Source organism: Cololabis saira, chromosome 22 (genome assembly GCF_033807715.1).
Source record: "Cololabis saira isolate AMF1-May2022 chromosome 22, fColSai1.1, whole genome shotgun sequence".
Taxonomy (NCBI): domain Eukaryota; kingdom Metazoa; phylum Chordata; class Actinopteri; order Beloniformes; family Belonidae; genus Cololabis; species Cololabis saira.
The window spans coordinates 37,889,167-37,916,183 of NC_084608.1; the positions used below are offsets into that span (position 1 = coordinate 37,889,167).

General features: G+C 47.8%; 2 protein-coding genes across 8 annotated transcripts in view; one reads left to right on the forward strand and one right to left on the reverse strand.

The window, feature by feature from the left end:
• Window positions 1–2,865, forward strand: part of LOC133423617 (NACHT, LRR and PYD domains-containing protein 12-like) — an 87,928-nt gene extending 85,063 nt beyond the window's left edge. For all 7 annotated transcript variants that reach the window (XM_061713865.1, XM_061713864.1, XM_061713866.1 and 4 more), the window contains 2 exons: window positions 1,063–1,236; window positions 1,881–2,865. In XM_061713865.1, coding sequence (XP_061569849.1) covers window positions 1,063–1,236; window positions 1,881–1,902 — 196 coding nt within the window. In that variant the 3' untranslated portion in view covers window positions 1,903–2,865. The remainder of the gene's footprint in view (window positions 1–1,062; window positions 1,237–1,880) is intronic.
• LOC133423619 (alpha-tectorin-like) overlaps window positions 1–27,017 on the reverse strand; it is a 255,976-nt gene that overhangs the window by 128,572 nt on the left and 100,387 nt on the right. The gene's annotated exons all lie outside the window — the stretch shown is intronic.

Here is a 27,017-nt window from a genome sequence, read left to right on the forward strand (position 1 = left end):
GATTTAACGCGGAACCATAAATCAGACTTAACGCTTGCGCATTGTCAGTTTTCTTTTCGTCTTTTCAACTGAGCACGCAAACACAAACTGAGGGTGCAATGCTTGCTTATGCACCATCGTAGAACCGGGCCTGGCATAATATATGTCCGTATTGGTTCAATACGGAACTTTTAATTCCCAATTCCCAACTCCTACCTGGAAGAGAAGCGCGAGTCCTCCCGGCTGTCTGGCACATAGAAAGATCTGGGCACAGACGCAGCAGGTCCTGTTCTGCCACAAAGATTTTGCTGGCCTTAATGTTTCCTGTGTTTTATTTTGTTATTATTGATCAATTTAGTGTTGATGTGTGTGTGTGACAGACGTGTGTATGGGGCGTTAATGAAAATACGGGACAAATCGCGTCCCGTATTAGTTCAATACGGGACGCAACATTTTTTTCTTAAATAAAGGAAAATTCCATATTTTACGGGACGGGTGGCAACCCTACTTGCAAGTGTTCTTTTTATTCTCCGTATCCAGGCTAAAATGCTCCCGAACTTTTGAAGTTTTGTTACCCGCAGCTGCACTGAGACGCTGTGGTGTTGCACGGCTCTCGGCAGAGATTGTATGAGGTGAAGTGAAGTGAGATGCCTCACTCCATTGGGAAAAAAATGTCTGGTGACAATTGCCGACAATTTTGATTATCGCTTTTTGTCGACAACGTCGACGAATCATTGCAGCCCTAATTATGATCGGAACACAAGCCATTTCACGGCCCAGTAGTAACGGCTCTACGGCCCGGTACCGGTCTGGGGAAAACAGGGTTTGTGCTGATTTATTGAAATCAGCACAAACTCAGACTTTTCTGATCATCAAGTCAATAATACTGAAGAGAAATATACGCAGACTATTGATCACATGTGTGACATCAATATGAACATCAGCCTTGATAAAGTCCATCACCTTTCTAATTCTCATCTGTATGGAGCATTTATAATAATGAAGATGATGCTGAATTGTAATTGATCTGTAAAATGATGAAGATGATGCTGAATTGTAATGTATCTTTTATTCTTTATTCAGGTTGGCGAGGTGCGGTCTGTCAGGGATAAGCTGTTCTTCTCTGGTCTCAGCTCTGAAGTCCAACCCCTCCCACCTGAAACATCTGTGCCTGAGTTTTAAAGGCCTGAAGGATCCAGATGTGAAGCAGCTTCGTGATCTGGTGAAGAGTCCAGACTACCAGCTGCAGGATCTCAGGTCAGTGGAGATTGGACTCGGTTCTGCTGCTTCCAGCAGTTTTCTACTAAAACCAGTTGGTATCAAAGATTAGAGTTTCCAGTGAAGCTGCAGCTTCTCAGCAGCTGCTTTCCTAATGTAGCTGTGAGAGGAGGATGATGACAGGCTGCAGGATTGGACAGAAACACAGAGACAGCAGTCGGCCAATCAGAGGGTCCAGATGTTTGTTGTAGACCAGTGTTGTGCTGGTGTTCATGTGTCCAGAAATAAAGGAGTATTCCAGCTGATGGCCTTCCAGGATGTTCAGACACACAGCTGCTCCACTGCAGCTCTGAACTCGGAAGTCTTGGATGTGCTGATGGAGGGATCTCTGCAAACAGTCCTTTATCTGTTCTCTTCTTTCTTCTTCCTCTACAGCTGATGGAGGGATCTCTGCAAACACTCCTTTATCTGCTCTCTTCTTTCTTCTTCCTCTACAGCTGATGGAGGGATGTCTGCAAACACTCCTTTATCTGCTCTCTTCTTTCTTCTTCCTCTCCAGCTGGTGGAGGGATCTCTGCTAACACTCCTTTATGTGCTCTCTTCTTTCTTCTTCCTCTACAGTTGATGAAGGGATCTCTGCAAACACTCCTTCATCTGCTCTCTTCTTTCTTCTTCCTCTACAGCTGGAGTGATGGTCCAGAATAGAGTGTCCAGGACGGACGAGTCGTGTCCTGATCGTCCTCAGAGTTGAAGCAGCACCAGTTTGTGTGGACAGACTCTGACTGGACCGTGATGAAGATGCAGATGATGATGATAATGATGATGATGATGATGATGAAGATGTACATAGTTTCTGAATTCCAGAGTTTTACAAACTCCTCATATATTCATTTATTTCATGTTGAGTCAAAAAGTCATAATTCTTATTATATTAGTGTAAAAAAAACAGTACATCAAAATGTAGCTTTTAATTAGGGCCCAAGCACTTACAATGCTTAGGCCCGTATTGTATCTGTAGGATTTTTTTTCTTTTTCTTTCTTCTTTATTTTTCCGACTAAATGAGGGCCTTTTTTCCCCCTAAACGTGCCCCAATGTCACCAAATTGTGCACCAAGCCAGGCCTGGTGAAAAATGTGATATTTAATGGTTTACATTAATGGGCGTGGCCTAATGGCTCAACAGCGCCCCCTAGAAAACTTTGTGCCTCAAGCCCTACAATACGGTTTGACGTACATGCACGAAAATCGGTACACACCTGTATCATGGCACAACTTAAAGAAAAGTCTCCTGGCGCCATGGCCGAAACCCAACAGGAAGTCTGCAATTTTCAATTAATCATGTAATTTTAGCGCAATTTATGCCATTCTTTCGGCAGTTAATGCGGCCCGAAGCCTACTATGATTGTAGTGATGGATAAAAGTCTATGCTGCCGCGTTTCATTCCAAGTTTTCCTTTTGTTGTTTCTCTACGTGTCACTGATGAAGAGAGACAGTCAAGAGATCCGTGGAAATAACAGCGTTTGTTCATTAAAACACGAAGCACAAATGAACTTGACTTGGTCAATGAATGTTCCTCAGAGTTTGTTCCAGTAAATATTGTGTTTTTTGGATATTATGATTGTTAACACTTCAAAGAAAATGTAAATTCTTCAGTAAAACTTGGATCTTTTCTCTTGTCCAGTTTACTGTAGTTAATAAGTGTTTGTCTGTGATTAGTCTCAGTACCAGGAGCAGCACCGACCATCACAAGGCACTTTTTACTCTCTTGTTCACCATCGGCACAAATCTGACTTTTATTTCATAAGAGAGATCATTTCACACTCTCTTTCTTTTATTTATTATAATACTGAGATAGATTACACTCTCATTTTGCAGAGAACACTTGAATATGCGTCAGATATGAAGAAAGAACCCAAAAAGTTTAAGCCAACATAGATGAACTGAATTGAAGGATCCAAATGTTCAACACTTGTTGATCAATAGTTGAAATGGATTCTGATCTCTTATTGTAGCATTTAAAATGTGAGGATTTCCATGTTTTTCAGTATCATTGTTGATGTAGAAATGGGGCGGGGTCTGTTAATTGGATTCTCAATGAGGATGATGGATGCGTACCAGACGGTGGAGGAGCCGTTTACTGAGTTCTGGGGGGGTTATGACCTTTGAATGACCTAATACAGGTGTGTTTGGATGTGTTTTAATGACCGGGGGGGAGGCCATGCACCCAGCGGGGTATGAGGGAGTGGTGTGAGGTCGGGGGGAGGAGGTAAACCGGTTTAATCTGTCCCCCCGAAGAGCCTTTCAGCGTTGTCTGGTTCCCTCTGCGGAGCCGAACGGTACCAGCCGTGAAGAGAATCTAACAACCCGTGCTGCTCCATGAAGTTAAAAAGAATGAATGAAATGACACGACTGGATTCCAGCCAAGTCTCTCCATCCTCTGGTCCTGCTCTGACCTGCCAGGAATAACGCTGCGTCTGTTTCATCCTGGACTCTCTGGGTCAAACCAGCACCAAACCAGCACCAAACCAGCACCAAACCAGCACCAAACCAGCATTAAACCAGTATCAAACCAGCACCAAACCAGCACCAAACCAAACCAGCACCAAACCAGCATCAAACCAAACCAGCATCAAACCAAACCAGCACCAAACCAGCACCAAACCAGCACCAAACCAAAATCAAACCAAAACCAAACCAAACCAGCACCAAACCAGCACCAAACCAGCACCAAACCAGCACCAAACCAGCATCAAACCAGCACCAAACCAGCACCAAACCAAACCAGCACCAAACCAGCATCAAACCAAACCAGCACCAAACCAGCACCAAACCAAACCAGCACCAAACCAGCACCAAACCAGCACCAAACCAGCACCAAACCAGCACCAAACCAGCACCAAACCAAACCAGCACCAAACCAGCATCAAACCAAACCAGCATCAAACCAGCACCAAACCAGCACCAAACCAGCACCAAACCAAACCAGCACCAAACCAGCATCAAACCAAACCAGCATCAAACCAGCACCAAACCAGCACCAAAAACAGGGATCGAGAACTGAAGCAAAAACTTGGCAGGACACATGGAGGGAAGGAAACAGTACGGAACCACAAGGAGCAAGGGAAAGACAAGACCAGATATACACAAGGGGGTAACGACACAGGTTTGAACAATCAGGGCAGATGGAAGACAGGCGGGGCAGAACAGAAACAAACTGGGGGAAATGTCAACCACTGACAGGAAGTCCAGACTGGATTTTCAGACTTCTGGATACCGGCCATGAACAGTGACCCAAAACTAGATGCTGCGTACTCCATCTCACTAGTTTGTAGTTTCCATCTATGCATCAAAGACAAATGGAACAGGAAGTTGGCAGTTTAAAGAGATTAAGGCCAAAACATTAAAGAAAATGTGCATTTTTCTTTTAAATGATGATGTCAGTGTTTGCAATAGAAATTAAATTTACCTTTACTTAAATGTTTTATTCAAATGAAGCCTGTATGGCATGGTGCTGCCCTCAGATAACAAACCATATACCTGGACCTCACGCCACTCTGTTAATGTTTTGGAGGGAATTTAAATGTTTAAATATCAGTAGACATGTTTATGTCCAATACCAAGAGGGGTTAAAGTTCATGTGCATTTTTAATTCATGTCCCTTCATTTTAGTGGACAGGGTCAGTTTAAGTGTTTTTGTCACTTCACTTAAATTTACATTGATTCACTTTTTACATCACAGCAATTAATTTTTTCACTTTGTTGTATTTTTATTCCTGATTCTCCATTTGCAATTTAGTATTTCTATTTTTAATATGACCCTTTTCTTATTTTTAATACCTTTGTTTCTTTATTGTGTGAGTGCTGCTGAGTCCCCAAATATCCTCCAGGATCAATAAAGTACCTTCCTGTTTTGGGTTCGAGTCACGGACCAAATCCATTTTATTTGGGTTGGAGTTTCTGAGGTTAGAAATCCTGTAAATGCTAATATTTAATGTGTGAACATTTCTGTCCAGAGAACTCAGAACTGAATGTATGTTTGCAACCTGTAACGGTAAAGAGAAAGTGATGTTTTAAATGATCTGAGACATTTATAAAGTCTGAAAGAAAGTAAGTTGAGGACTGTCTAAGTGCTTGTTGAAAAATAAAAAAGTGAGTTTAAAAACACAGAATAATCTGCAATGTGTGTTGAATAATTTAAAGAACTTGGAAAAATAAGGAGTAAATATTAAAAGTAGTCTGTCTCCATCTAGAGCAGTGTTTCCCAACCTCAGTCCTCAATGCCCACTGTCCTGCATGTTTTAGATGTTTCCCTTCATCATCACACCTAATTCTAATTAATGGTCCTCATTAGCTTGTCATCAAGGTCTGGATAGTTCTGTTGATGACACAGCCACTTGTATCACGGTGTGCTGAAGCAGGAAAAATCTAAAACCTGCAGGACAGTGTTGCCTCGAGGACCAGGGATGGGCCAGGGATGGGAAACACTGATCTAGGGTCAGAAAATAAGTTGGACGAATAATTAAAAGTTTCAATAAGTGTCTCCCTCTAGTGGATACATAAAATACTACTTTAATATTTGTCTTGTCTTCCTCTAGTGGAGATATAAAATCATTGTGTTTAAAAATCGAATCTCTGGAAATTGTTGTGTTTTTTTATGAATCCCAAAGTGGGGAAATGTTCTTGGAACGGAACGAAAGTAACAATATACACCAAAGTCAATTTAAGAATTTATGAAAAATATAAACAAGTATAAAGGAACAACATACATATAAAATAAAAAAAACAAATAAATTAAAGCTCCCCCACATTCCTGGGTCAATAAAAGGATAAAAAGTGCCTTTGCACATAAAACTCAACTTATCATCAAATCAATTCAATTCAATTCAATTCAATTCAATTCAATTTTATTTATATAGCGTCTAATACAACAGAGTTGTCTCTAGACGCTTTCCAGAGACCCATACCCAGAACATGACCCCCGAGCAATTATTACATAAACAATGGCAGGTAAAAACTCCCCTAGTGGGAGAAAAACCTTAAGCCAAACAGTGGCAAGAAAAACTCCCCTTTAGGAGGGAAGAAACCTTGAGCAGGACCAGGCTCATCAGGGGGGACCCTCCTCATATCAGAAAATAACAATCTACGGTTCTGGAGTAAATTACCAAAAATTCCCTCTTGATATGAAATTACAACATTTGAAACCAGTTTCTTTGATTTGGTGTCGGCCTGGGGGGGGGGGGGGACATGTTAGTTCTGGTACTGGTACATGCTGCTGGGTCGGGGGGGACATGTTAGTTCTGGTACTGGTACATGCTGCTGGGTCGGGGGGGGGGGGGGACATGTTAGTTCTGGTACTGGTACATGCTGCTGGGTCGGGGGGGGGGGGGACATGTTAGTTCTGGTACTGGTACATGCTGCTGGGTCGGGGGGGGACATGTTAGTTCTGGTACTGGTACATGCTGCTGGGTCGGGGGGGGGGGGACATGTTAGTTCTGGTACTGGTACATGCTGCTGGGTCGGGGGGGGGGACATGTTAGTTCTGGTACTGGTACATGCTGCTGGGTCGGGGGGGACATGTTAGTTCTGGTACTGGTACATGCTGCTGGGTCGGGGGGGGGGGGGACATGTTAGTTCTGGTACTGGTACATGCTGCTGGGTCGGGGGGGGGGGACATGTTAGTTCTGGTACTGGTACATGCTGCTGGGTCGGGGGGGACATGTTAGTTCTGGTACTGGTACATGCTGCTGGGTCGGGGGGGGGGGGGGACATGTTAGTTCTGGTACTGGTACATGCTGCTGGGTCGGGGGGGGGGGGACATGTTAGTTCTGGTACTGGTACATGCTGCTGGGTCGGGGGGGGGACATGTTAGTTCTGGTACTGGTACATGCTGCTGGGTCGGGGGGGGGGGGGACATGTTAGTTCTGGTACTGGTACATGCTGCTGGGTCGGGGGGGGACATGTTAGTTCTGGTACTGGTACATGCTGCTGGGTCGGGGGGGGGGGGGACATGTTAGTTCTGGTACTGGTACATGCTGCTGGGTCGGGGGGGGGGACATGTTAGTTCTGGTACTGGTACATGCTGCTGGGTCGGGGGGGGGACATGTTAGTTCTGGTACTGGTACATGCTGCTGGGTCGGGGGGGGGGGACATGTTAGTTCTGGTACTGGTACATGCTGCTGGGTCGGGGGGGGGGACATGTTAGTTCTGGTACTGGTACATGCTGCTGGGTCGGGGGGGGGGGGGACATGTTAGTTCTGGTACTGGTACATGCTGCTGGGTCGGGGGGGGGGGGGACATGTTAGTTCTGGTACTGGTACATGCTGCTGGGTCGGGGGGGGGGACATGTTAGTTCTGGTACTGGTACATGCTGCTGGGTCGGGGGGGGGACATGTTAGTTCTGGTACTGGTACATGCTGCTGGGTCGGGGGGGGGGGGGACATGTTAGTTCTGGTACTGGTACATGCTGCTGGGTCGGGGGGGGGGGGGGGACATGTTAGTTCTGGTACTGGTACATGCTGCTGGGTCGGGGGGGGGGGACATGTTAGTTCTGGTACTGGTACATGCTGCTGGGTCGGGGGGGGGGACATGTTAGTTCTGGTACTGGTACATGCTGCTGGGTCGGGGGGGGGGGGACATGTTAGTTCTGGTACTGGTACATGCTGCTGGGTCGGGGGGGGGGGACATGTTAGTTCTGGTACTGGTACATGCTGCTGGGTCGGGGGGGGGGGACATGTTAGTTCTGGTACTGGTACATGCTGCTGGGTCGGGGGGGGGGGGACATGTTAGTTCTGGTACTGGTACATGCTGCTGGGTCGGGGGGGGGACATGTTAGTTCTGGTACTGGTACATGCTGCTGGGTCGGGGGGGGGGGGACATGTTAGTTCTGGTACTGGTACATGCTGCTGGGTCGGGGGGGGGGACATGTTAGTTCTGGTACTGGTACATGCTGCTGGGTCGGGGGGGGGGGGGGACATGTTAGTTCTGGTACTGGTACATGCTGCTGGGTCGGGGGGGGGGACATGTTAGTTCTGGTACTGGTACATGCTGCTGGGTCGGGGGGGGGGGGGACATGTTAGTTCTGGTACTGGTACATGCTGCTGGGTCGGGGGGGGGGGGGGACATGTTAGTTCTGGTACTGGTACATGCTGCTGGGTCGGGGGGGGGGGGGGACATGTTAGTTCTGGTACTGGTACATGCTGCTGGGTCGGGGGGGGGGGGACATGTTAGTTCTGGTACTGGTACATGCTGCTGGGTCGGGGGGGGGGGACATGTTAGTTCTGGTACTGGTACATGCTGCTGGGTCGGGGGGGGGGGGGGACATGTTAGTTCTGGTACTGGTACATGCTGCTGGGTCGGGGGGGGGGGGACATGTTAGTTCTGGTACTGGTACATGCTGCTGGGTCGGGGGGGGGGGACATGTTAGTTCTGGTACTGGTACATGCTGCTGGGTCGGGGGGGGGGGGACATGTTAGTTCTGGTACTGGTACATGCTGCTGGGTCGGGGGGGGGGGACATGTTAGTTCTGGTACTGGTACATGCTGCTGGGTCGGGGGGGGGACATGTTAGTTCTGGTACTGGTACATGCTGCTGGGTCGGGGGGGGGGGACATGTTAGTTCTGGTACTGGTACATGCTGCTGGGTCGGGGGGGGGGGGGGACATGTTAGTTCTGGTACTGGTACATGCTGCTGGGTCGGGGGGGGGGGGGGACATGTTAGTTCTGGTACTGGTACATGCTGCTGGGTCGGGGGGGGGGGGACATGTTAGTTCTGGTACTGGTACATGCTGCTGGGTCGGGGGGGGGGGGGGGGGACATGTTAGTTCTGGTACTGGTACATGCTGCTGGGTCGGGGGGGGGGGGGGACATGTTAGTTCTGGTACTGGTACATGCTGCTGGGTCGGGGGGGGGGGGGACATGTTAGTTCTGGTACTGGTACATGCTGCTGGGTCGGGGGGGGGGGACATGTTAGTTCTGGTACTGGTACATGCTGCTGGGTCGGGGGGGGACATGTTAGTTCTGGTACTGGTACATGCTGCTGGGTCGGGGGGGGGGGGGGACATGTTAGTTCTGGTACTGGTACATGCTGCTGGGTCGGGGGGGGGGACATGTTAGTTCTGGTACTGGTACATGCTGCTGGGTCGGGGGGGGGGGGACATGTTAGTTCTGGTACTGGTACATGCTGCTGGGTCGGGGGGGGGGACATGTTAGTTCTGGTACTGGTACATGCTGCTGGGTCGGGGGGGGGGGACATGTTAGTTCTGGTACTGGTACATGCTGCTGGGTCGGGGGGGGGGACATGTTAGTTCTGGTACTGGTACATGCTGCTGGGTCGGGGGGGGGGACATGTTAGTTCTGGTACTGGTACATGCTGCTGGGTCGGGGGGGGGGGGACATGTTAGTTCTGGTACTGGTACATGCTGCTGGGTCGGGGGGGGGACATGTTAGTTCTGGTACTGGTACATGCTGCTGGGTCGGGGGGGGGGGGGGACATGTTAGTTCTGGTACTGGTACATGCTGCTGGGTCGGGGGGGGGGGGGACATGTTAGTTCTGGTACTGGTACATGCTGCTGGGTCGGGGGGGGGGGACATGTTAGTTCTGGTACTGGTACATGCTGCTGGGTCGGGGGGGGGGGGACATGTTAGTTCTGGTACTGGTACATGCTGCTGGGTCGGGGGGGGGGGGGGACATGTTAGTTCTGGTACTGGTACATGCTGCTGGGTCGGGGGGGGGGGGGGACATGTTAGTTCTGGTACTGGTACATGCTGCTGGGTCGGGGGGGGGGGGGGGACATGTTAGTTCTGGTACTGGTACATGCTGCTGGGTCGGGGGGGGGGACATGTTAGTTCTGGTACTGGTACATGCTGCTGGGTCGGGGGGGGGGGGACATGTTAGTTCTGGTACTGGTACATGCTGCTGGGTCGGGGGGGGGGGACATGTTAGTTCTGGTACTGGTACATGCTGCTGGGTCGGGGGGGGGGGACATGTTAGTTCTGGTACTGGTACATGCTGCTGGGTCGGGGGGGGGGGGACATGTTAGTTCTGGTACTGGTACATGCTGCTGGGTCGGGGGGGGGGGGGACATGTTAGTTCTGGTACTGGTACATGCTGCTGGGTCGGGGGGGGGGGGACATGTTAGTTCTGGTACTGGTACATGCTGCTGGGTCGGGGGGGGGGGGGGGACATGTTAGTTCTGGTACTGGTACATGCTGCTGGGTCGGGGGGGGGGGACATGTTAGTTCTGGTACTGGTACATGCTGCTGGGTCGGGGGGGGGGGGGGGACATGTTAGTTCTGGTACTGGTACATGCTGCTGGGTCGGGGGGGGGGGGGGGACATGTTAGTTCTGGTACTGGTACATGCTGCTGGGTCGGGGGGGGGGGACATGTTAGTTCTGGTACTGGTACATGCTGCTGGGTCGGGGGGGGGGGGGACATGTTAGTTCTGGTACTGGTACATGCTGCTGGGTCGGGGGGGGGGGGGACATGTTAGTTCTGGTACTGGTACATGCTGCTGGGTCGGGGGGGGGGACATGTTAGTTCTGGTACTGGTACATGCTGCTGGGTCGGGGGGGGGGGGACATGTTAGTTCTGGTACTGGTACATGCTGCTGGGTCGGGGGGGGGGACATGTTAGTTCTGGTACTGGTACATTGCTGCTGGGTCGGGGGGGGGGGGGGACATGTTAGTTCTGGTACTGGTACATGCTGCTGGGTCGGGGGGGGACATGTTAGTTCTGGTACTGGTACATGCTGCTGGGTCGGGGGGGGGGGGGACATGTTAGTTCTGGTACTGGTACATGCTGCTGGGTCGGGGGGGGGGGGACATGTTAGTTCTGGTACTGGTACATGCTGCTGGGTCGGGGGGGGGGGACATGTTAGTTCTGGTACTGGTACATGCTGCTGGGTCGGGGGGGGGGGGGGGACATGTTAGTTCTGGTACTGGTACATGCTGCTGGGTCGGGGGGGGGGGGGACATGTTAGTTCTGGTACTGGTACATGCTGCTGGGTCGGGGGGGGGGGGGACATGTTAGTTCTGGTACTGGTACATGCTGCTGGGTCGGGGGGGGGGACATGTTAGTTCTGGTACTGGTACATGCTGCTGGGTCGGGGGGGGGGACATGTTAGTTCTGGTACTGGTACATGCTGCTGGGTCGGGGGGGGGGACATGTTAGTTCTGGTACTGGTACATGCTGCTGGGTCGGGGGGGGGGGACATGTTAGTTCTGGTACTGGTACATGCTGCTGGGTCGGGGGGGGGGGGACATGTTAGTTCTGGTACTGGTACATGCTGCTGGGTCGGGGGGGGGGGGGGGACATGTTAGTTCTGGTACTGGTACATGCTGCTGGGTCGGGGGGGGGGGGGGGGGACATGTTAGTTCTGGTACTGGTACATGCTGCTGGGTCGGGGGGGGGGGGGGACATGTTAGTTCTGGTACTGGTACATGCTGCTGGGTCGGGGGGGGGGGACATGTTAGTTCTGGTACTGGTACATGCTGCTGGGTCGGGGGGGGGGGGACATGTTAGTTCTGGTACTGGTACATGCTGCTGGGTCGGGGGGGGGGGACATGTTAGTTCTGGTACTGGTACATGCTGCTGGGTCGGGGGGGGGGGGGGACATGTTAGTTCTGGTACTGGTACATGCTGCTGGGTCGGGGGGGGGGGGGACATGTTAGTTCTGGTACTGGTACATGCTGCTGGGTCGGGGGGGGGGGACATGTTAGTTCTGGTACTGGTACATGCTGCTGGGTCGGGGGGGGGGGGACATGTTAGTTCTGGTACTGGTACATGCTGCTGGGTCGGGGGGGGGGGGACATGTTAGTTCTGGTACTGGTACATGCTGCTGGGTCGGGGGGGGGGACATGTTAGTTCTGGTACTGGTACATGCTGCTGGGTCGGGGGGGGGGGGACATGTTAGTTCTGGTACTGGTACATGCTGCTGGGTCGGGGGGGGGGGGGACATGTTAGTTCTGGTACTGGTACATGCTGCTGGGTCGGGGGGGGGGGGGGGACATGTTAGTTCTGGTACTGGTACATGCTGCTGGGTCGGGGGGGGGGGGGACATGTTAGTTCTGGTACTGGTACATGCTGCTGGGTCGGGGGGGGGGGACATGTTAGTTCTGGTACTGGTACATGCTGCTGGGTCGGGGGGGGGGGACATGTTAGTTCTGGTACTGGTACATGCTGCTGGGTCGGGGGGGGGGGACATGTTAGTTCTGGTACCATGGGTGGGGTTGAACCCTCACCCTGGGTGGGGTTGGTGAAAGGATCTTTCTGTGTGGAGTTTGCATGTTCTCCCCGTGTTCCCTTGGGTAGCTAATGTTCTCTACTCTCACAAAAACATGCAACAGTCCTGGCTCTACTGCCCCCTCTGGCCAACCGGGGAACAGATGGGGTGGGGAGGATCCGGCCAGAATAACGTGATCCTTCCACGCGCTACGTCCGGCCGGAGAAACCCCACCCTGTCTGGTGAAAAGATGCAGGGTTTCAGGGTTCCCGTCTTCTGTAGAATGGAACCTTTATGAGGATTACTGCAAATATTTTGATATTGTTTTTTTTGTTCCATTTTTTCCTGTACAGTTGTTTTTGTGTGTGTTTAAAATAAAGACTTTTGTGCAAAACAAGACAGACTTTCATTTACACACCTTTCAGAAAACGGAAAAAATCTTGAATTTTGTCGTTTGCATAGTGACAGCAGTTATCCTATAAATTATTATAAACAATAAGTAACATGTATCACAGTAGCAGTAATGAACAACTGTATGACAGGATAAATTACTGTGAATAAAGTAAACAAGTGTAAATAGAGTAGTAGAAAAATAAACTAAAAATAATAAAAAGTGAACTATGAAACAGTGTAAGAAGTTACTGTAAATAAATACAATGACTATAGTAGCAGTAGCATCTTGTGTCCATCCTTGTTTGGTGCTGGGAGAGTCTGCGTGTAATTCACTGCTGGAGTGTAGGAGAACCGTTTCCCTGCATGAGGATGTGATTCTGGAAGTTTTCCTAATCTGATGTAGTCCTGCAGAGTGTGAGAATAAAGATACAAAAACATTATGTCTTTATGATAATTACTGACCTATAAACAGTACTTGAGTTGTAAAAAACAATCAGGGAGGATGGAGGATTTTATCATATGGGGACAGATAATTTGTGCTGATTACAAATAATATAATATATTACAAATAATAGCAGTGACCAAAACACCTGCAGAAATACTGCAGGAATGACATAGCAGCAGTTAAATGCAGCCTTCTGTAAGCTTTAAATATCCACTGGGCTTACATCAAATACATCAAAACTAGTGCTGGCCAACGATTAAAATTTTTAATCTCAATTAATCCATGATTTCTGTAATTAACTGCGATTAATCGCATATTAATTGCAAATTTATTCACACATTTTGTGCTGTTCTAAATTACCTCAAGGTTTTTATGTTTTTTAATCCCTTTAACAACATGAGAAAGGGCAAATATGATGCTTTATGCCAATGTTTATTCAACTTGCCACAAAAAAGGCTTTTGACCTGAATGTAACATTCCTTCATAAATACAAACACAATGTAGTCCCAACTTTACACTTGGAAAGACTAACTTAAGATTCCTGTTTTAAGCAGCTCAAAGTAAAACAATGAACCATATGCATCACAAACATTGTACAAGAAGTGCTTTGGTCAGTTAAATTTTCCATGTAATTATGTCTAACCTCATATGGAGGAAAATAAAAGGCTCAAAAATATCCCCTTCTCCTAAGTGGGATCAAAACAGGGTGAGACAAAAAATTAATTACAAACGAATAAAGTGCACATGTAAGGCGAGTAACACAGCCGTTTCCTCACCTGAATCCTCAGTGCACTCGTGAGAATCGCAGTGTGCGCCCGTCTGTGCGCATGTGTGTGTGTGTGCGCGTGTGTGTGCGGGGGGGGCATCTTTGAGTTATATGTTTTATGTAAAGCGCTTTGTGTTGCATTTCTTATTTTGTAAGAAAGGCGCTTCACAAATGAAGTTTGATTTGATTTGACTCGTCCTTTTTTGCAAGCTGCTACAGCGTTGTCTGATTTTGACGAGGTGGGGGGGCGGAGCAGCGCTGCCCTCTCTGGTATTTGAGACTCGACGTACTTCGATGGTAATTAATTTAAAATCGATGGTACATGTAAATAACTTCAGTCTTGTCCAGCGAACCATCTGGCATCTTTTTGAAAGGGAACTCACTCATCTTCTCCCGCTTTTCCGTTCCCGGGTCGCGGGGGCAGCAGCCTCAGCAGGGATGCCCAGACTTCCCTCACCCCAGACACTTCCTCCAGCTCCTCCGGGGGGAGTCCGAGGCGTTCCCAGGCCAGCCGAGAGACATAGTCTCTCCAGCGTGTCCTGGGTCTTCCCGGGGTCTCCTCCCGGTGGGACATGCCTGGAACACCTCCCTAGGGAGGCGTCCAGGAGGCATCCGGTACAGATGCCCAAGCCACCTCAGCTGGCTCCTCTCAATGTGGAGGAGCAGCGGCTCGACTCCGAGCTCCTCCCGGGTGACCGAACTCCTCACCCTATCTCTAAGGGAGCGTCCAGCCACCCTGCGGAGGAAACTCATCTCTAAGGGAGCGTCCAGCCACCCTGCGGAGGAAACTCATCTCTAAGGGAGGAAACTCATCTCTAAGGGAGGAAACTCATCTCTAAGGGAGCGTCCAGCCACCCTGCGGAGGAAACTCATCTCTAAGGGAGGAAACTCATCTCTAAGGGAGGAAACTCATCTCTAAGGGAGCGTCCAGCCACCCTGCGGAGGAAACTCATCTCGGCCGCTTGTATCCGCGATCTTGTCCTTTAGGTCACTACCCAAAGTTCATGACCATAGGTGAGGGTAGGGGCGTAGATTGACCGGTAAATCGAGAGCTTCGTCTTTCGACTCAGCTCCCTCTTCACCACGACGGTCCAGTACATCGACCGCATTACTGCGGACGCTGCACCGATCCGTCTGTCAATCTCACGCTCCATTGTTCCCTCACTCGTGAACAAGATCCCGAGATACTTGAACTCCTCCACCTGAGGCAGGACTTCTCCACCCACCTGGAGAAGGCATGCCACCCTTCCCCGGTGGAGAACCATGGTCTCGGTTTTGGAGGTGCTGATTCTCATCCCTGCCGCATCGCACTCGGCCGCAAACCGCCCCAGCACATGCTGAAGGTCCCGGTCCGATGAAGCCAACAGGACAACGTCATCTGCAAAAAGCAGAGACGAAATCCTGAGGTTCCCAAACCGGATCCCCTCCGGCCCCTGGCTGCGCCTAGAAATCCTGTCCATAAAAATTATGAACAGGACCGGTGACAAAGGGCAGCCCTGCCGGAGTCCAACATGCACCGGGAACAAGTCTGACTTACTGCCGGCAATGCGAACCAGACTCCTTCGATCATACAGAGACCGGACAGCCCTTAGTAGAGGGCCCCGGACTCCATACTCACTCAGCACCCCCCACAGAATGGCACGAGGGACACGGTCAAATGCCTTCTCCAGATCCACAAAACACATGTAGACTGGTTGGGCAAATTCCCATGAACCCTCGAGCACCCTGCGGAGGGTATAGAGCTGATCCAGTGTTCCACGACCGGGACGAAAACCGCATTGTTCCTCCTGAATCCGAGGTTCAACTATCGGCCGTAATCTCCTATCCAGTACCCTGGCGTAGACTTTCCCCGGGAGGCTGAGAAGTGTGATCCCCCTGTAGTTGGAACACACTCTCCGGTCCCCCTTTTTAAACAGAGGGACCACCACCCCGGTTTGCCACCCCAGCGGTACTGTCCCCTTCCTCCATGCAATGTCGCAGAGGCGTGTCAGCCAAGACAGCCCTACGACATCCAGAGACTTGAGGTACTCAGGGCGAATCTCATCCACCCCCGGTGCCCGGCCACCGAGGAGCTTAGGAACCACCTCGGTGACCTCGGCTTGGGTGATGGACGAGCCCGCCTCCGAGCCCCAACCCTCTGCTTCCTCAGTGGAAGGCATGTCAGTCGGGTTAAGGAGATCCTCCAAGTATTCCTTCCACCGTCCGACAATGTCCCCAGTCGAGGTCAACAGCTCCCCACCAGCACCATAAACGGTGCCGGCAGAGTACTGCTTCCCCCTTCTGAGGCGCCGAACGGTCCTCCAGAATTTCCTCGAGGCCGACCAAAAGTCCTCCTCCATGGCCTCCCCGAACTCCTCCCAGACCCGAGTTTTTGCCTCCAAGTACTGCCCGAGCCGCGGCCCGCGTCAGGAGTCCCACCGGCCAACATACTGAAAGGGAACTTGCTGTTCAAAAGTCGCTTTTCATTCTCCATCTTTCAGTTCACCAGACTTTTTTTTTTTTTTAAATGAGTGTTAAAAAAATTGTCGGCGTTAAGAGAACGTTAAGTTAACGTGTCGTAAACGCTTTAAGTTGGACAGCCCTAATCAAAACACAACAATAAAAAACACTTTTCTGAACTTATCAATATGACTCTGTCCTTCACAGGATAAGTAACATGGATCACTGCAAAAACTCTAAATCTTAACAAGAATATTTGTCTTGTTTCTAGTTAAAATGTCTAATTTTTAGTCAAAAAATCTCATTACACTTAAAACAAGACTCATCACTGGAAAAAACAACAATTTTCACTTGTTTCAAGTAGATTTTCACTTGAAATAAGTAGAAAAATCTGCCAGTGGAACACGATTTTTTTGCTTGTAATGAGAAAATAAATCTTGTTCCACTGGCAGATTTTTCTACTTATTTAAAGTGAAAATGTACTTGAAACAGGTGAAAATTGTCAAATAAGTTATTTTTCTGGTGTTATTTTTCTGGTGATGACTCTAAGTGGATGACCTGAGTGGATGACCTGAACCGGTTCTTCAACCGGTTTGAACAACCAGACACCCCTCCCACCACCCACCCAGCCCTGCTGCAACTTCCCCCGACTGGAGCCTCTTCTGCTCCAAGGACTCTCACACTCAACCCCCCTCCCTGCTACTCCCCCTCCACAACCCCCCAGCCCACTCTCAACTCCACCGAACCTACCAACCCCCCTCCCTGCAAACCCCGCCCAGCCCACTCACCACCCCCCCCGCCCAGCCCACTCACCACCCCCACCCCCCCGCCCAGCCCACTCAAGCCCACTCACCACCCCCCCGCCCAGCCCACTCACCACCCCCCCGCCCAGCCCACCCACCACCCCCCCGCCCAGCCCACTCACCACCCCCCCGCCCAGCCCACCCACCACCCCCCCGCCCAGCCCACTCAAGCCCACTCACCACCCCCCCGCCCAGCCCACTCACCACCCCCCCGCCCAGCCCACTCACCACCCCCCACCCCCCCGCCCAGCCCACTCAAGCCCACTCACCACCCCCCCCGCCCAGCCCACTCACCACCCCCCCGCCCAGCCCACTCACCACCCCCACGCCCAGCCCACTCACCACCCCCCCCGCCCAGCCCACCCACCACCCCCCCCGCCCAGCCCACTCACCACCCCCCCGCCCAGCCCACCCACCACCCCCCCGCCCAGCCCACTCACCACCCCCCCGCCCAGCCCACCCACCACCCCCCCGCCCAGCCCACTCACCACCCCCCCCCGCCCAGCCCACTCACCGGATAAAATAAACTGGACTGGACTGTTAACACTCAGGCTCTCTACAAAAAGGGCCAAAGCCGACTCCACCTGCTGCGCAGACTGAGGTCTTTCGGAGTGAGGGACGGCCTCCTGAGGACCTTTGGAGTGAGGGACGGCCTCCTGAGGACCTTCTATGACTCTGTGGTGGCGTCGGCCATCTTCTATGGGGTGGTCTGCTGGAGCAGCGGCATCACAGCAGCAGAGAGGAAGAGACTGGACAAGGTGGTGAAGAAAGCCGGCTCTGTCCTGGGCTGCAGTCTGGACCGGGTGGAGGTGGTGGTGGAGGTGGGGGGAGAGGAGGATGGTGGCTAAACTGTCCTCCATCATGGACAATGTCTCCCACCCCCTTCATGAGACTGTCAGAGCCTTGGAGAGCTCCATCAGTGACCGGCTTCGTCACCCACGATGCACCACTGAGAGGCATCGCAGGTCCTTCCTCCCCGCTGCCATCAGACTATATAACCAGGACTGCTCTCAGTAGCCAACAGACAATAATATGACAATAATATGTGCAATAACTTAAGATGTGCAATATCTGCCAATCTACCTCAAAACACTCCACCTGCTTTTCTGCACTGTTTAACTGTATATACTGTTCATATCCTGTTTATACATATTTTATACGTATCTTTTGTATTTTTTATATATTTTTTATTTCTGACTTTTCAGTCTTTTTACCCCTCCCCTATATGTGTGTACTGCTGTCAACAAATAAGTTTCCCCACTGAGGGAGAAAATAAAGGATATTCTATTCTATTCTATTCTATTCTATTCTATTCTATTCTATTCTAAATGTTGAAATAGCAGTAAAACCACATTCATTGATGAAATGACATAAGGGATGGAAAGGGGGGATGGCAGTTTTACAGGGGGGATGATTTGGACCGTTTTTATTTCAGGGGGGATGATTTGGACCGTTTTTATTTCAGGGGGGGATGATTTGGACCGTTTTTATTTCAGGGGGGGATGATTTGGACCGTTTTTATTTGGGGGGGTGATTTGGACCGTTTTTATTTCAGGGGGGGTGATTTGGACCGTTTTTATTTCAGGGGGGATGATTTGGACCGTTTTTATTTCAGGGGGGGTGATTGGGACCGTTTTTATTTCAGGGGGGGGATGATTTGGACCGTTTTTATTTCAGGGGGGGATGCCATCCCCCTTCAACGCCAGTACTGCCTATAAATCATTCAACATATTTTGTTGATCCCACGTTTGAATTTTTTTCCTTGTTGAAGTCACCGTAATTACGCAGACAGTAAAAGCAAGTAATGTATAGCTAAGAAAAATTAGAGAAATTTACCGTATACACTCACAAGATAAAACTACCCTTGTTATTATTTTAATATAATTCCAACAAAGTAGATTTATGTTATATGCTTACATGGTGTTTATATTGTATTCTTTTTATCTGGGAGTGTATATTTGCCTATATATTTCATGTTTCTGGCTATATTTTACTGTATCTACAAATGTGTTGCTTCTACCATCAGTGTATAAGTATCTGTATACAGACCTGCAGAGTCACATGGTTTACATAGATATTGACATTTGCTACAGTAGCAACACTTATACCAGCTGTAGTAGTTTCAGGATAATTGTTTTTGTAAAACACACTGACATAGGTGTTGACCAAAGTGCATACCTGGAGGTGATGAACGTCTTTACATCCTTCAACCATCTCTTGTCCAAGACGACGGCTACAAGGGCTTGTAGCGAGTGAACGCCGGGCCAATGTTTATTCTAGCTTGTTACTCTCCCGCTTTCTTTTTTTTCGCCTCGTCCGATAAAACTTTTATTTTCTTGGATTTTTTCGCTGCTTCGGCCATGATACCGGCTTCTGCTGAGCTCTGCACTCCACGCCCCGCCCAGCTTTCATCAGAGGTGTCAAGTAACGAAACACAAATACTTTGTTACCTTACTTAAGTAGAAATTTTGGTTATGTATACTTCACTGGAGTAATTATTTTTCAGACGACTTTTTACTTTTTACTCCTTACATATTAAAAACAGCCTTGTTACTATTTTATTTCGGCCTTTAAAAAAACTATCCAGTTAAATTGCTCCATCCGGATAGAGTGAATTTGGTTGTGGTTGTTTCAGATGTTCTTGTCCAGTTTTGTTCTTACATCCGTTCCCTCTGATTCCTGCAACTAAACTTGGATGTACATTCCAATAAAGGTTAGGATAAATGATAACATGCCTCTGAAGTTTGACTCTTTGCACCATTACAATACTTATAGACAGGGCTGCACATAAATGGGCCGCCAGAGCGCATGCGCCGTCAAAATCCACAGTGCGCTGTCAATCTTGTGCTGCGAAGCACCTTTGCGTACCAACAGCTGGGGCTCATATTATTGGGTCTGGGCAGACCAGAATACTAATATTAAAAAATCTATTGCGAGAGCTTTTCCACAGAACTGCCACTCAAAGTTTGTACTGGCCAATCACAGCGCGTCCTTACTCCCCCTCCATGCTTGTTGGGCAGGAAGAGAGGTAAGGATCAGCTTTACTGAACAAATCCCGACACCTCTCGTCAAAATGTCCAAGAAGCAAGCGCCATTAAGTCATTATTTTGGCGTTCCACCACCACCAACTACAAAGAGACGCCAAACTGAACCACTACCCGAATCGAACGGAAAATGTGTGTTCGCCGAGAAGTGGCTGCATGATGTTACGCGGCGACGCGCACCGTACGTTCGCTCTCCCGCGTATCCTACCCCGTAAGCTCTGCGTTGGTGCGACGCGGAACCATAAATCAGCCAGTGTCTGTCACTGCGTGCAGCAGTTTGCTGCACCAGCAAGACGCTGCTCTCTGATTATGGCTCACAGTTTATGAAAACCCCAAATAAAAAATAAATTAATTTATGAAATCAATAAACAATTCCATCATCAAAATTATAACAAATATAGGTTCAACATATCTTGCTTTGCATGTAATAAGACTAGGTAATATATTAGTTTCACCTTTTAAGTTCAATTATTGAAATAGATTAACTTTTACACCGTATTCTAGTTGAATTATTGAAATAAATTAACTTTTACACCATATTCTAGTTGAATTATTGAAATAAATTAACCTTTACACCATATTCTAGTTGAATTATTGAAATAAGTTAACTTTTACACCATATTCTTCACCTGTAGCAATATTCTACACCTTGGCTGATGTGGACATACAGAGCATAGGAGGCTATTTCAGCTGCTATATGGTTGGCTGTCTGTACAGTCATGCAAGTTCAATGCTATTAAAGAACACGTTTTTTCATATAAAATAATCACATTTTTATGCAGTTTAGAAGTTTTGGGGCTTTTTTTTGGCTCCTGCGCTGCTGAAATCGGGGCGTCCTTTATTTCTAATTCTGAAAGTTGGCAACCCTAGGTGCAAAATATGCTGTGAGCATCCCAATCTGGCCGATAAAAACTGTAATTTTTATACTGACTCTACAGACTAACACGCACCATAATTTTTTAATTAATCTTTATATGTGAATAAATATCGTTTTGCCTATAACTTATTCCTGCATCCCTCTTTTATCGATCCGGCGAGACGGGTCACCGCGTTTTTGGAGCCCCAAGTCACATATCCAGGGGCTCCTCTGAGCACCAGACCAAAATAATTATGTGCAGCCCTGCTTATAGACCACTAGTCATCATATCTCCTGCTCTCTGAAACACATGTTAATGCTCAATAGTACACATATATGGTTCTTTAATATATTTAAATTATACTAGGATTCATTCCTTTTCAATGGCTTTTGTCCTTAATGGCTTTTTTTCCCCTTACATTACTTTTACTTTTATACTTTAAGTAGTTTTGAAACCAGTACTCTTTTACTTTTACTTGAGTAAAAAACTTGAGTTGATACTTCAACTTCTACAGGAGTATTTTTAAACTCTAGTATCTATACTTCTACCTGAGTAATCAATGCGAATCCTGAAGACACCTCTGCCTTTTGTCTCCACTACGAATCGGGAAGGAGGGGGAAGTGACGTATGCCGTAAAGCAGTCAAAGCCGTAAAAAATGTTCCATCACAATGATGATGATGAAATATTAGATTAAGCTGGAAAAGTTACATAGTGCTGCTTTAAACTACTTGGCAATAAAATTATTTCTGATTCCGGTTCTGATTTCCACCAAGAACTTATATCAGTCTGCCTTCACCAATGCTGCCGTTGGGGCGTTTTAGAAATATAAATTCCCCGTTCACTGGACCGACAACTTTCACATGCTCGTCCATTTCCACTTCTCTTCTACTGGATTTAATTAATCAGGACCAGACTGGATTCATTAAACAGAGACAGACACAGGACAACATAAGGCGCAAATAACATATCTTGCTAAATACAACCAGAGAACGGTTAGAAGTAATAATATTAGATTAGATGCGGAGAAGGCTTTTGATTTGGTCGGGTGGGACTTTTTATATATATGGCTCTGGAGCGATTCTTTTCCATGAAACATTTATAAAATGTAAAAACAAAAACAGAAAACATGTGAGAGGCAACACAAGAAGGAGCAAAACTCTTTGAATTTTACCACCACCTTTTTATTTATTTTTTTGTTCTTTGGATGCAGAACAAACAATAAAAATGATAAAGAAAAGTAAAAGCGTGAAGAAACAGTGACATGTTTCAGCTTCAACTGAACTGTAACAGAGGCTCCTGTTTCAAAACACCAGAAAAGTGAAACTACTGCTAAAAAAGCACCTTGAAGTTTCTCTGAAAATCTTTCAGAGAAGAAGGACTGAACTTGTGTTCCAGATGAATCATTTAATGATCGCTGCACGGCTGCAAATTAAAGTCTTGCTGAGCAGAAAATGTATGTAATAAATGATGAATGTCCTTTTATGCAGACGACACCCCACTAAATCTTTCCTGTCTAAAAGTCTGTCCACCTTAAGAAGCTGACAGTTTTGCAGTTCATGCAGCAAGTATTTCTTCCCTGGACATCAGAACACTCACTTCTACAGTTTGTGGTTCAGTCTGTTGGAATGAATTGATCTGTACTCAATTAGACTATAATTAACTGGTCTGTGTTTACTGTAAAATGTCCTAAAAGTTAGAAGAACTTATATTACTACCCTTTTTAATAGTTTCACCCTGAACAACACCTTTCTAAAAGCTGATTAATATGAAGGTATTGATTAATAGGATATGATAATCAATCTCATATCAGATTAATATCTGATTCTTAATTAGACTATAATGAACTGGTCTGTGTTTACTGTAAAGTGTCCTAAAAGTTAGAAGAACTTATATTACTACCCTTTTTAATAGTTTCACCCTGAACAACACCTTTCTAAAAGCTGATTAATATGAAGGTATTGATTAATAGGATATGATAATCAATCTCATATCTGATTAATAGCTGATTCTTAATTAGACTATAATGAACTGGTCTGTGTTTACTGTAAAGTGTCCTAAAAGTAAGAAGAACTTGTATTACTACCCTTTTTAATAGTTTCACCCTGAACAACACCTTTCTAAAAGCTGATTAATATGAAGGTATTGATTAATAGGACATGATAATCAATCTCATATCTGATTAATATCTGACTCTACCTGGATGTTAGAATGTAGATTTGGTATAAATCAAATGTAACACACTTCCCTTCACCAATAACGACTAAAAGAGATAAAAGAGGGTCTGTGACATGTGTCTGATGACAGTTTGGTCCTGTTCTCATAATTCTGTGTCTTTTGTTGCTGCTTTTTGTTGCTTCAGGAGTTGACAAAACTTCATGGCAGCAGCAGGATCTGAGCTCTTCCTTTCACACGTCCGTGATCAGGATCAGGACCAGACACGAGTCGGGGATCCAGACGGGGGTCGGCAGCCTGTCAGTCAGTCCGTATCACCATGGTAACCACCTGTGAAGACAGTCGGATGAAAATGTGACTCGTGTCTCTTCTACAAACCCTCCGGTCTTCTTCACATCTCTGGCTTCTTTCCAATCACTCAGCTTCCTCAGCTTCCTTTTCTGAGACTGGGAGCTTTTGTTGTCCCTGATCTGTGACTGTCCGGCTGCAATAATGACTACAATCATCTTATCTGAACCACGCACGCTTTTGTCTGATTTTACAGCTCAGGTCAGTCTGGTCTTCTTGAAACACACAAACACCACTCAAAGTCAGCACACAAAACGAATAAACTTCATTACAAGTTGCACAACGATGTCATCACCAGCAGAGACTCACCTATTTAGGGTTAGGGTTAGGGTTAGACTCACCTATTTAGGGTTAGGGTTAGGGTTAGACTCACCTATTTAGGGTTAGGGTTAGGGTTAGACTCACCTATTTAGGGTTAGGGTTAGGGTTAGACTCACCTATTTAGGGTTAGGGTTAGGGTTAGACTCACCTATTTAGTCCATGCCATGCTGATGAAGGCCGGAGCCACAGCTCTGCGAGCTGACCTGCCGTATCTGGATCTGGACAAGGCAGCTCTGCGCTTTCTTCCAGATCCTCCCCCAGAACAATCCTGGAAGTTAGAGATGGAGAGACTTTAGACGACAAACATGGGTTCTTTTATTTGGAGTGAAGCTGCTGACAGCAAAACTTGACCAAGTTTAGAAGCTTTGCAGCGAGGCGTACCGGCACGCAGTTGTTGCTGTTGTTGTCGTCTTTGACGCACAGGTGGATTTGGCAGTGCAGGTAGACGGCATTAGAGCTGCCCTTGAACTCAAACATGCTGAAAGAGAAAGAGCTGGAGGTTCCTGCTCCGTTTCCCTCCACCTGCACCGTCAGGTCGTCTTTGTTTGCACAGCTGTCCAAAAACAAGAAAACACCCTTTGGTCAGCGAGCAGAACGATGGTCCATGAATCCGCCCCGGGGAGTATCAGCGCAGCAGCTGCCTCTTCAGAACACCACTCACCCGTCCTTGATCAGGTCGTATTTCACGGCGCTGTCGGACTCTTCCTGGCCGGTGGCCCAGCAGGAGTCGATCTCCATGGCGACCAAGTTTTCATCCAGCCCGTCGCTCGTCAGCTCCACCCAGATCGTCTGGTCCAGCAGCACCTCGGTGTCGGAGTCCACAGCTTGTGTGCGGTCAGCGTCCGTGTAGGCGTTCATCGTCACCGTGAAACTAGAAGCCACCTCAGATGTGACCTCCTGGGAGACGGAGCTGCAGAGCAAACACAAGCACAACGTCAGCCCGTCGGCCTCACAAACCAGCCGACAACAGAAGTAGAGCCCAACCGGCAGCCGGGACACACCTGTCCTTGATTGTGAAGCTCATAGTCTTGATTTTTGGTTCAACGTGGACGCAGGAGAAGTCAATCTTGATCTCGTTGTGGCGAGTGATGACATCGGAGGAGGAGCTGCTCGTGGTTTGGATGGTGTTCTTGTACGACACTTTGCCTTCTTCTTTCTGCAGGATCACATTCAGATGTTTGAGTGAAGCGGCTCATTTATGTTTCCACCTCTGTCATGTTGAGTTAATCTATCTGTTAACAGTCTGTCATGAACTCGGAGCCGCCTGTATGTGACAACACAGATGTAGAAGCCACCTGCAGCCACTAGAGGGACCCGGAGCTCCCCTTTCATTTACATATTCAGTATTTAGCAAAAATAAGAACGTGGTTTATTTATAGACACCTAAACGTAAACATTAGAGAACTGCACTTTGAAATACCTAAATTATTCCTCCGATGTGTCGTCTGTTTATGATCTAAGAGTGTTTTCTTCTTTATAAATCCAGAATGTTTTTCAACCACACTTAGTTTTTATTTCAAAAGGCCCTTGTCATTACCCGATTTAAGTCACACATGCGCAGTCGCGTCCAACATCGTCGGCCATCTTGGAAAGCAACATACGGCAACACCACTTGGACAAACTACAGTTACGTCGCCAGACTTGATAGTCAAGATCTAAACACACACTTGTTTTGATATACACTACTCACAATAAGTTAGGGATATTATTATTTACATGATTGCTTTTCCTAATTACTCATAGAACAAGTAATCTTCCATTTGTCAGCGTTTCCCAAACTGGGATGAAACTTTCCAGGTTCCATGTAGGCATGGAGCTGATGGAAAAAATTAAAGTCGCTCATTTTAATCAATAATCGGGTAATGACAACACTCTCTACTTCTTCACTGACTGACTGATTTCCTGCTGAAATGCACAGCGAAAAGTGGCGCATGCGCAGTAGCGACTCACATCGGGTAATGACAGGCCCTCGTATATTGTTGTGCTAGCGTAGCTAGCATCAGCAAGATTTATGTCAGTTACTGTATCTGGGTTTATTTTTGTAGCTCAGCTTGAATGTTAAAGTTGTACAGGTCCCTAAATGTGTTGAGCAGACAACCAACATGACTGCAAACATCTGTAGATCCTAAAGTGGAGGAGGCAGAGAAGCAGCCCAGCTGTGGCTGGAGGAGACTGTGGAGAGGGAACCCACCTCCACCAACGTCCCGCAGTTGTCGTTGTCGAAGCTGAAGGTCACCATGTGGCTGTCCTCGTCCATGACACCAGTGCACTCGCTGTCAATAAGGTGTAAGGTGGAGTAGTCGATACCTTTCTCCGCCAGGAGACAACCCACCAGAGTGAGTGAAGCAGAGTCACCTGTGCAGACCGTCGCATCACCTGAACATGAAAATATTGTGTTAAAAGAACAGTTAAATGTTGTTCTCCAATCCATCGCTCCTGTTTGGTCGTTATAAAAGCTGCATTACCCAGAGTGCTCTTCTCTTTGTAACTGGAGGCAAAACTGGGTTTACAGAGGCAGGTGGGGATACCGCTGACCAGTCCACAGACCTCATTATCACTGCAAGGACTCTCACAAACGAGAGCCGGATCTGCAGGGGGAGACGGAGCTGCAGGGGGCACAAAGTTAGTTCAAACACGTTCACGTTACTAATTATAACATGAACTACAAAATTTCAAGAAATGTTGATATGGGCATGCCCTACTGCCCATTCGTCCCCTCTCGCTGCTTTGGTTTGGGATTGTAGTGTTGTGTTTAAGGTGGTACTGGTTATGTTTAAGGTGGTACTGGTTGTGTTTAAGGTTTTGGTGTTTGGGGGTAGGACCTGATAAGTATATACTTCAATCCTACTCCCTTTCGAATATGCTGGTGGATCTGCGAGGTCTGCCTTGTCTTTTTTTGTTTTGTTTTTACTTTTTAGTATTGTTCTTTCTAATTTGCATATTCGAAATAAAGCTCAATAATAAAAAAAAATAATAAAAAAAAAAAAAAAAGGTGGTACTGGTTGTGTTTAAG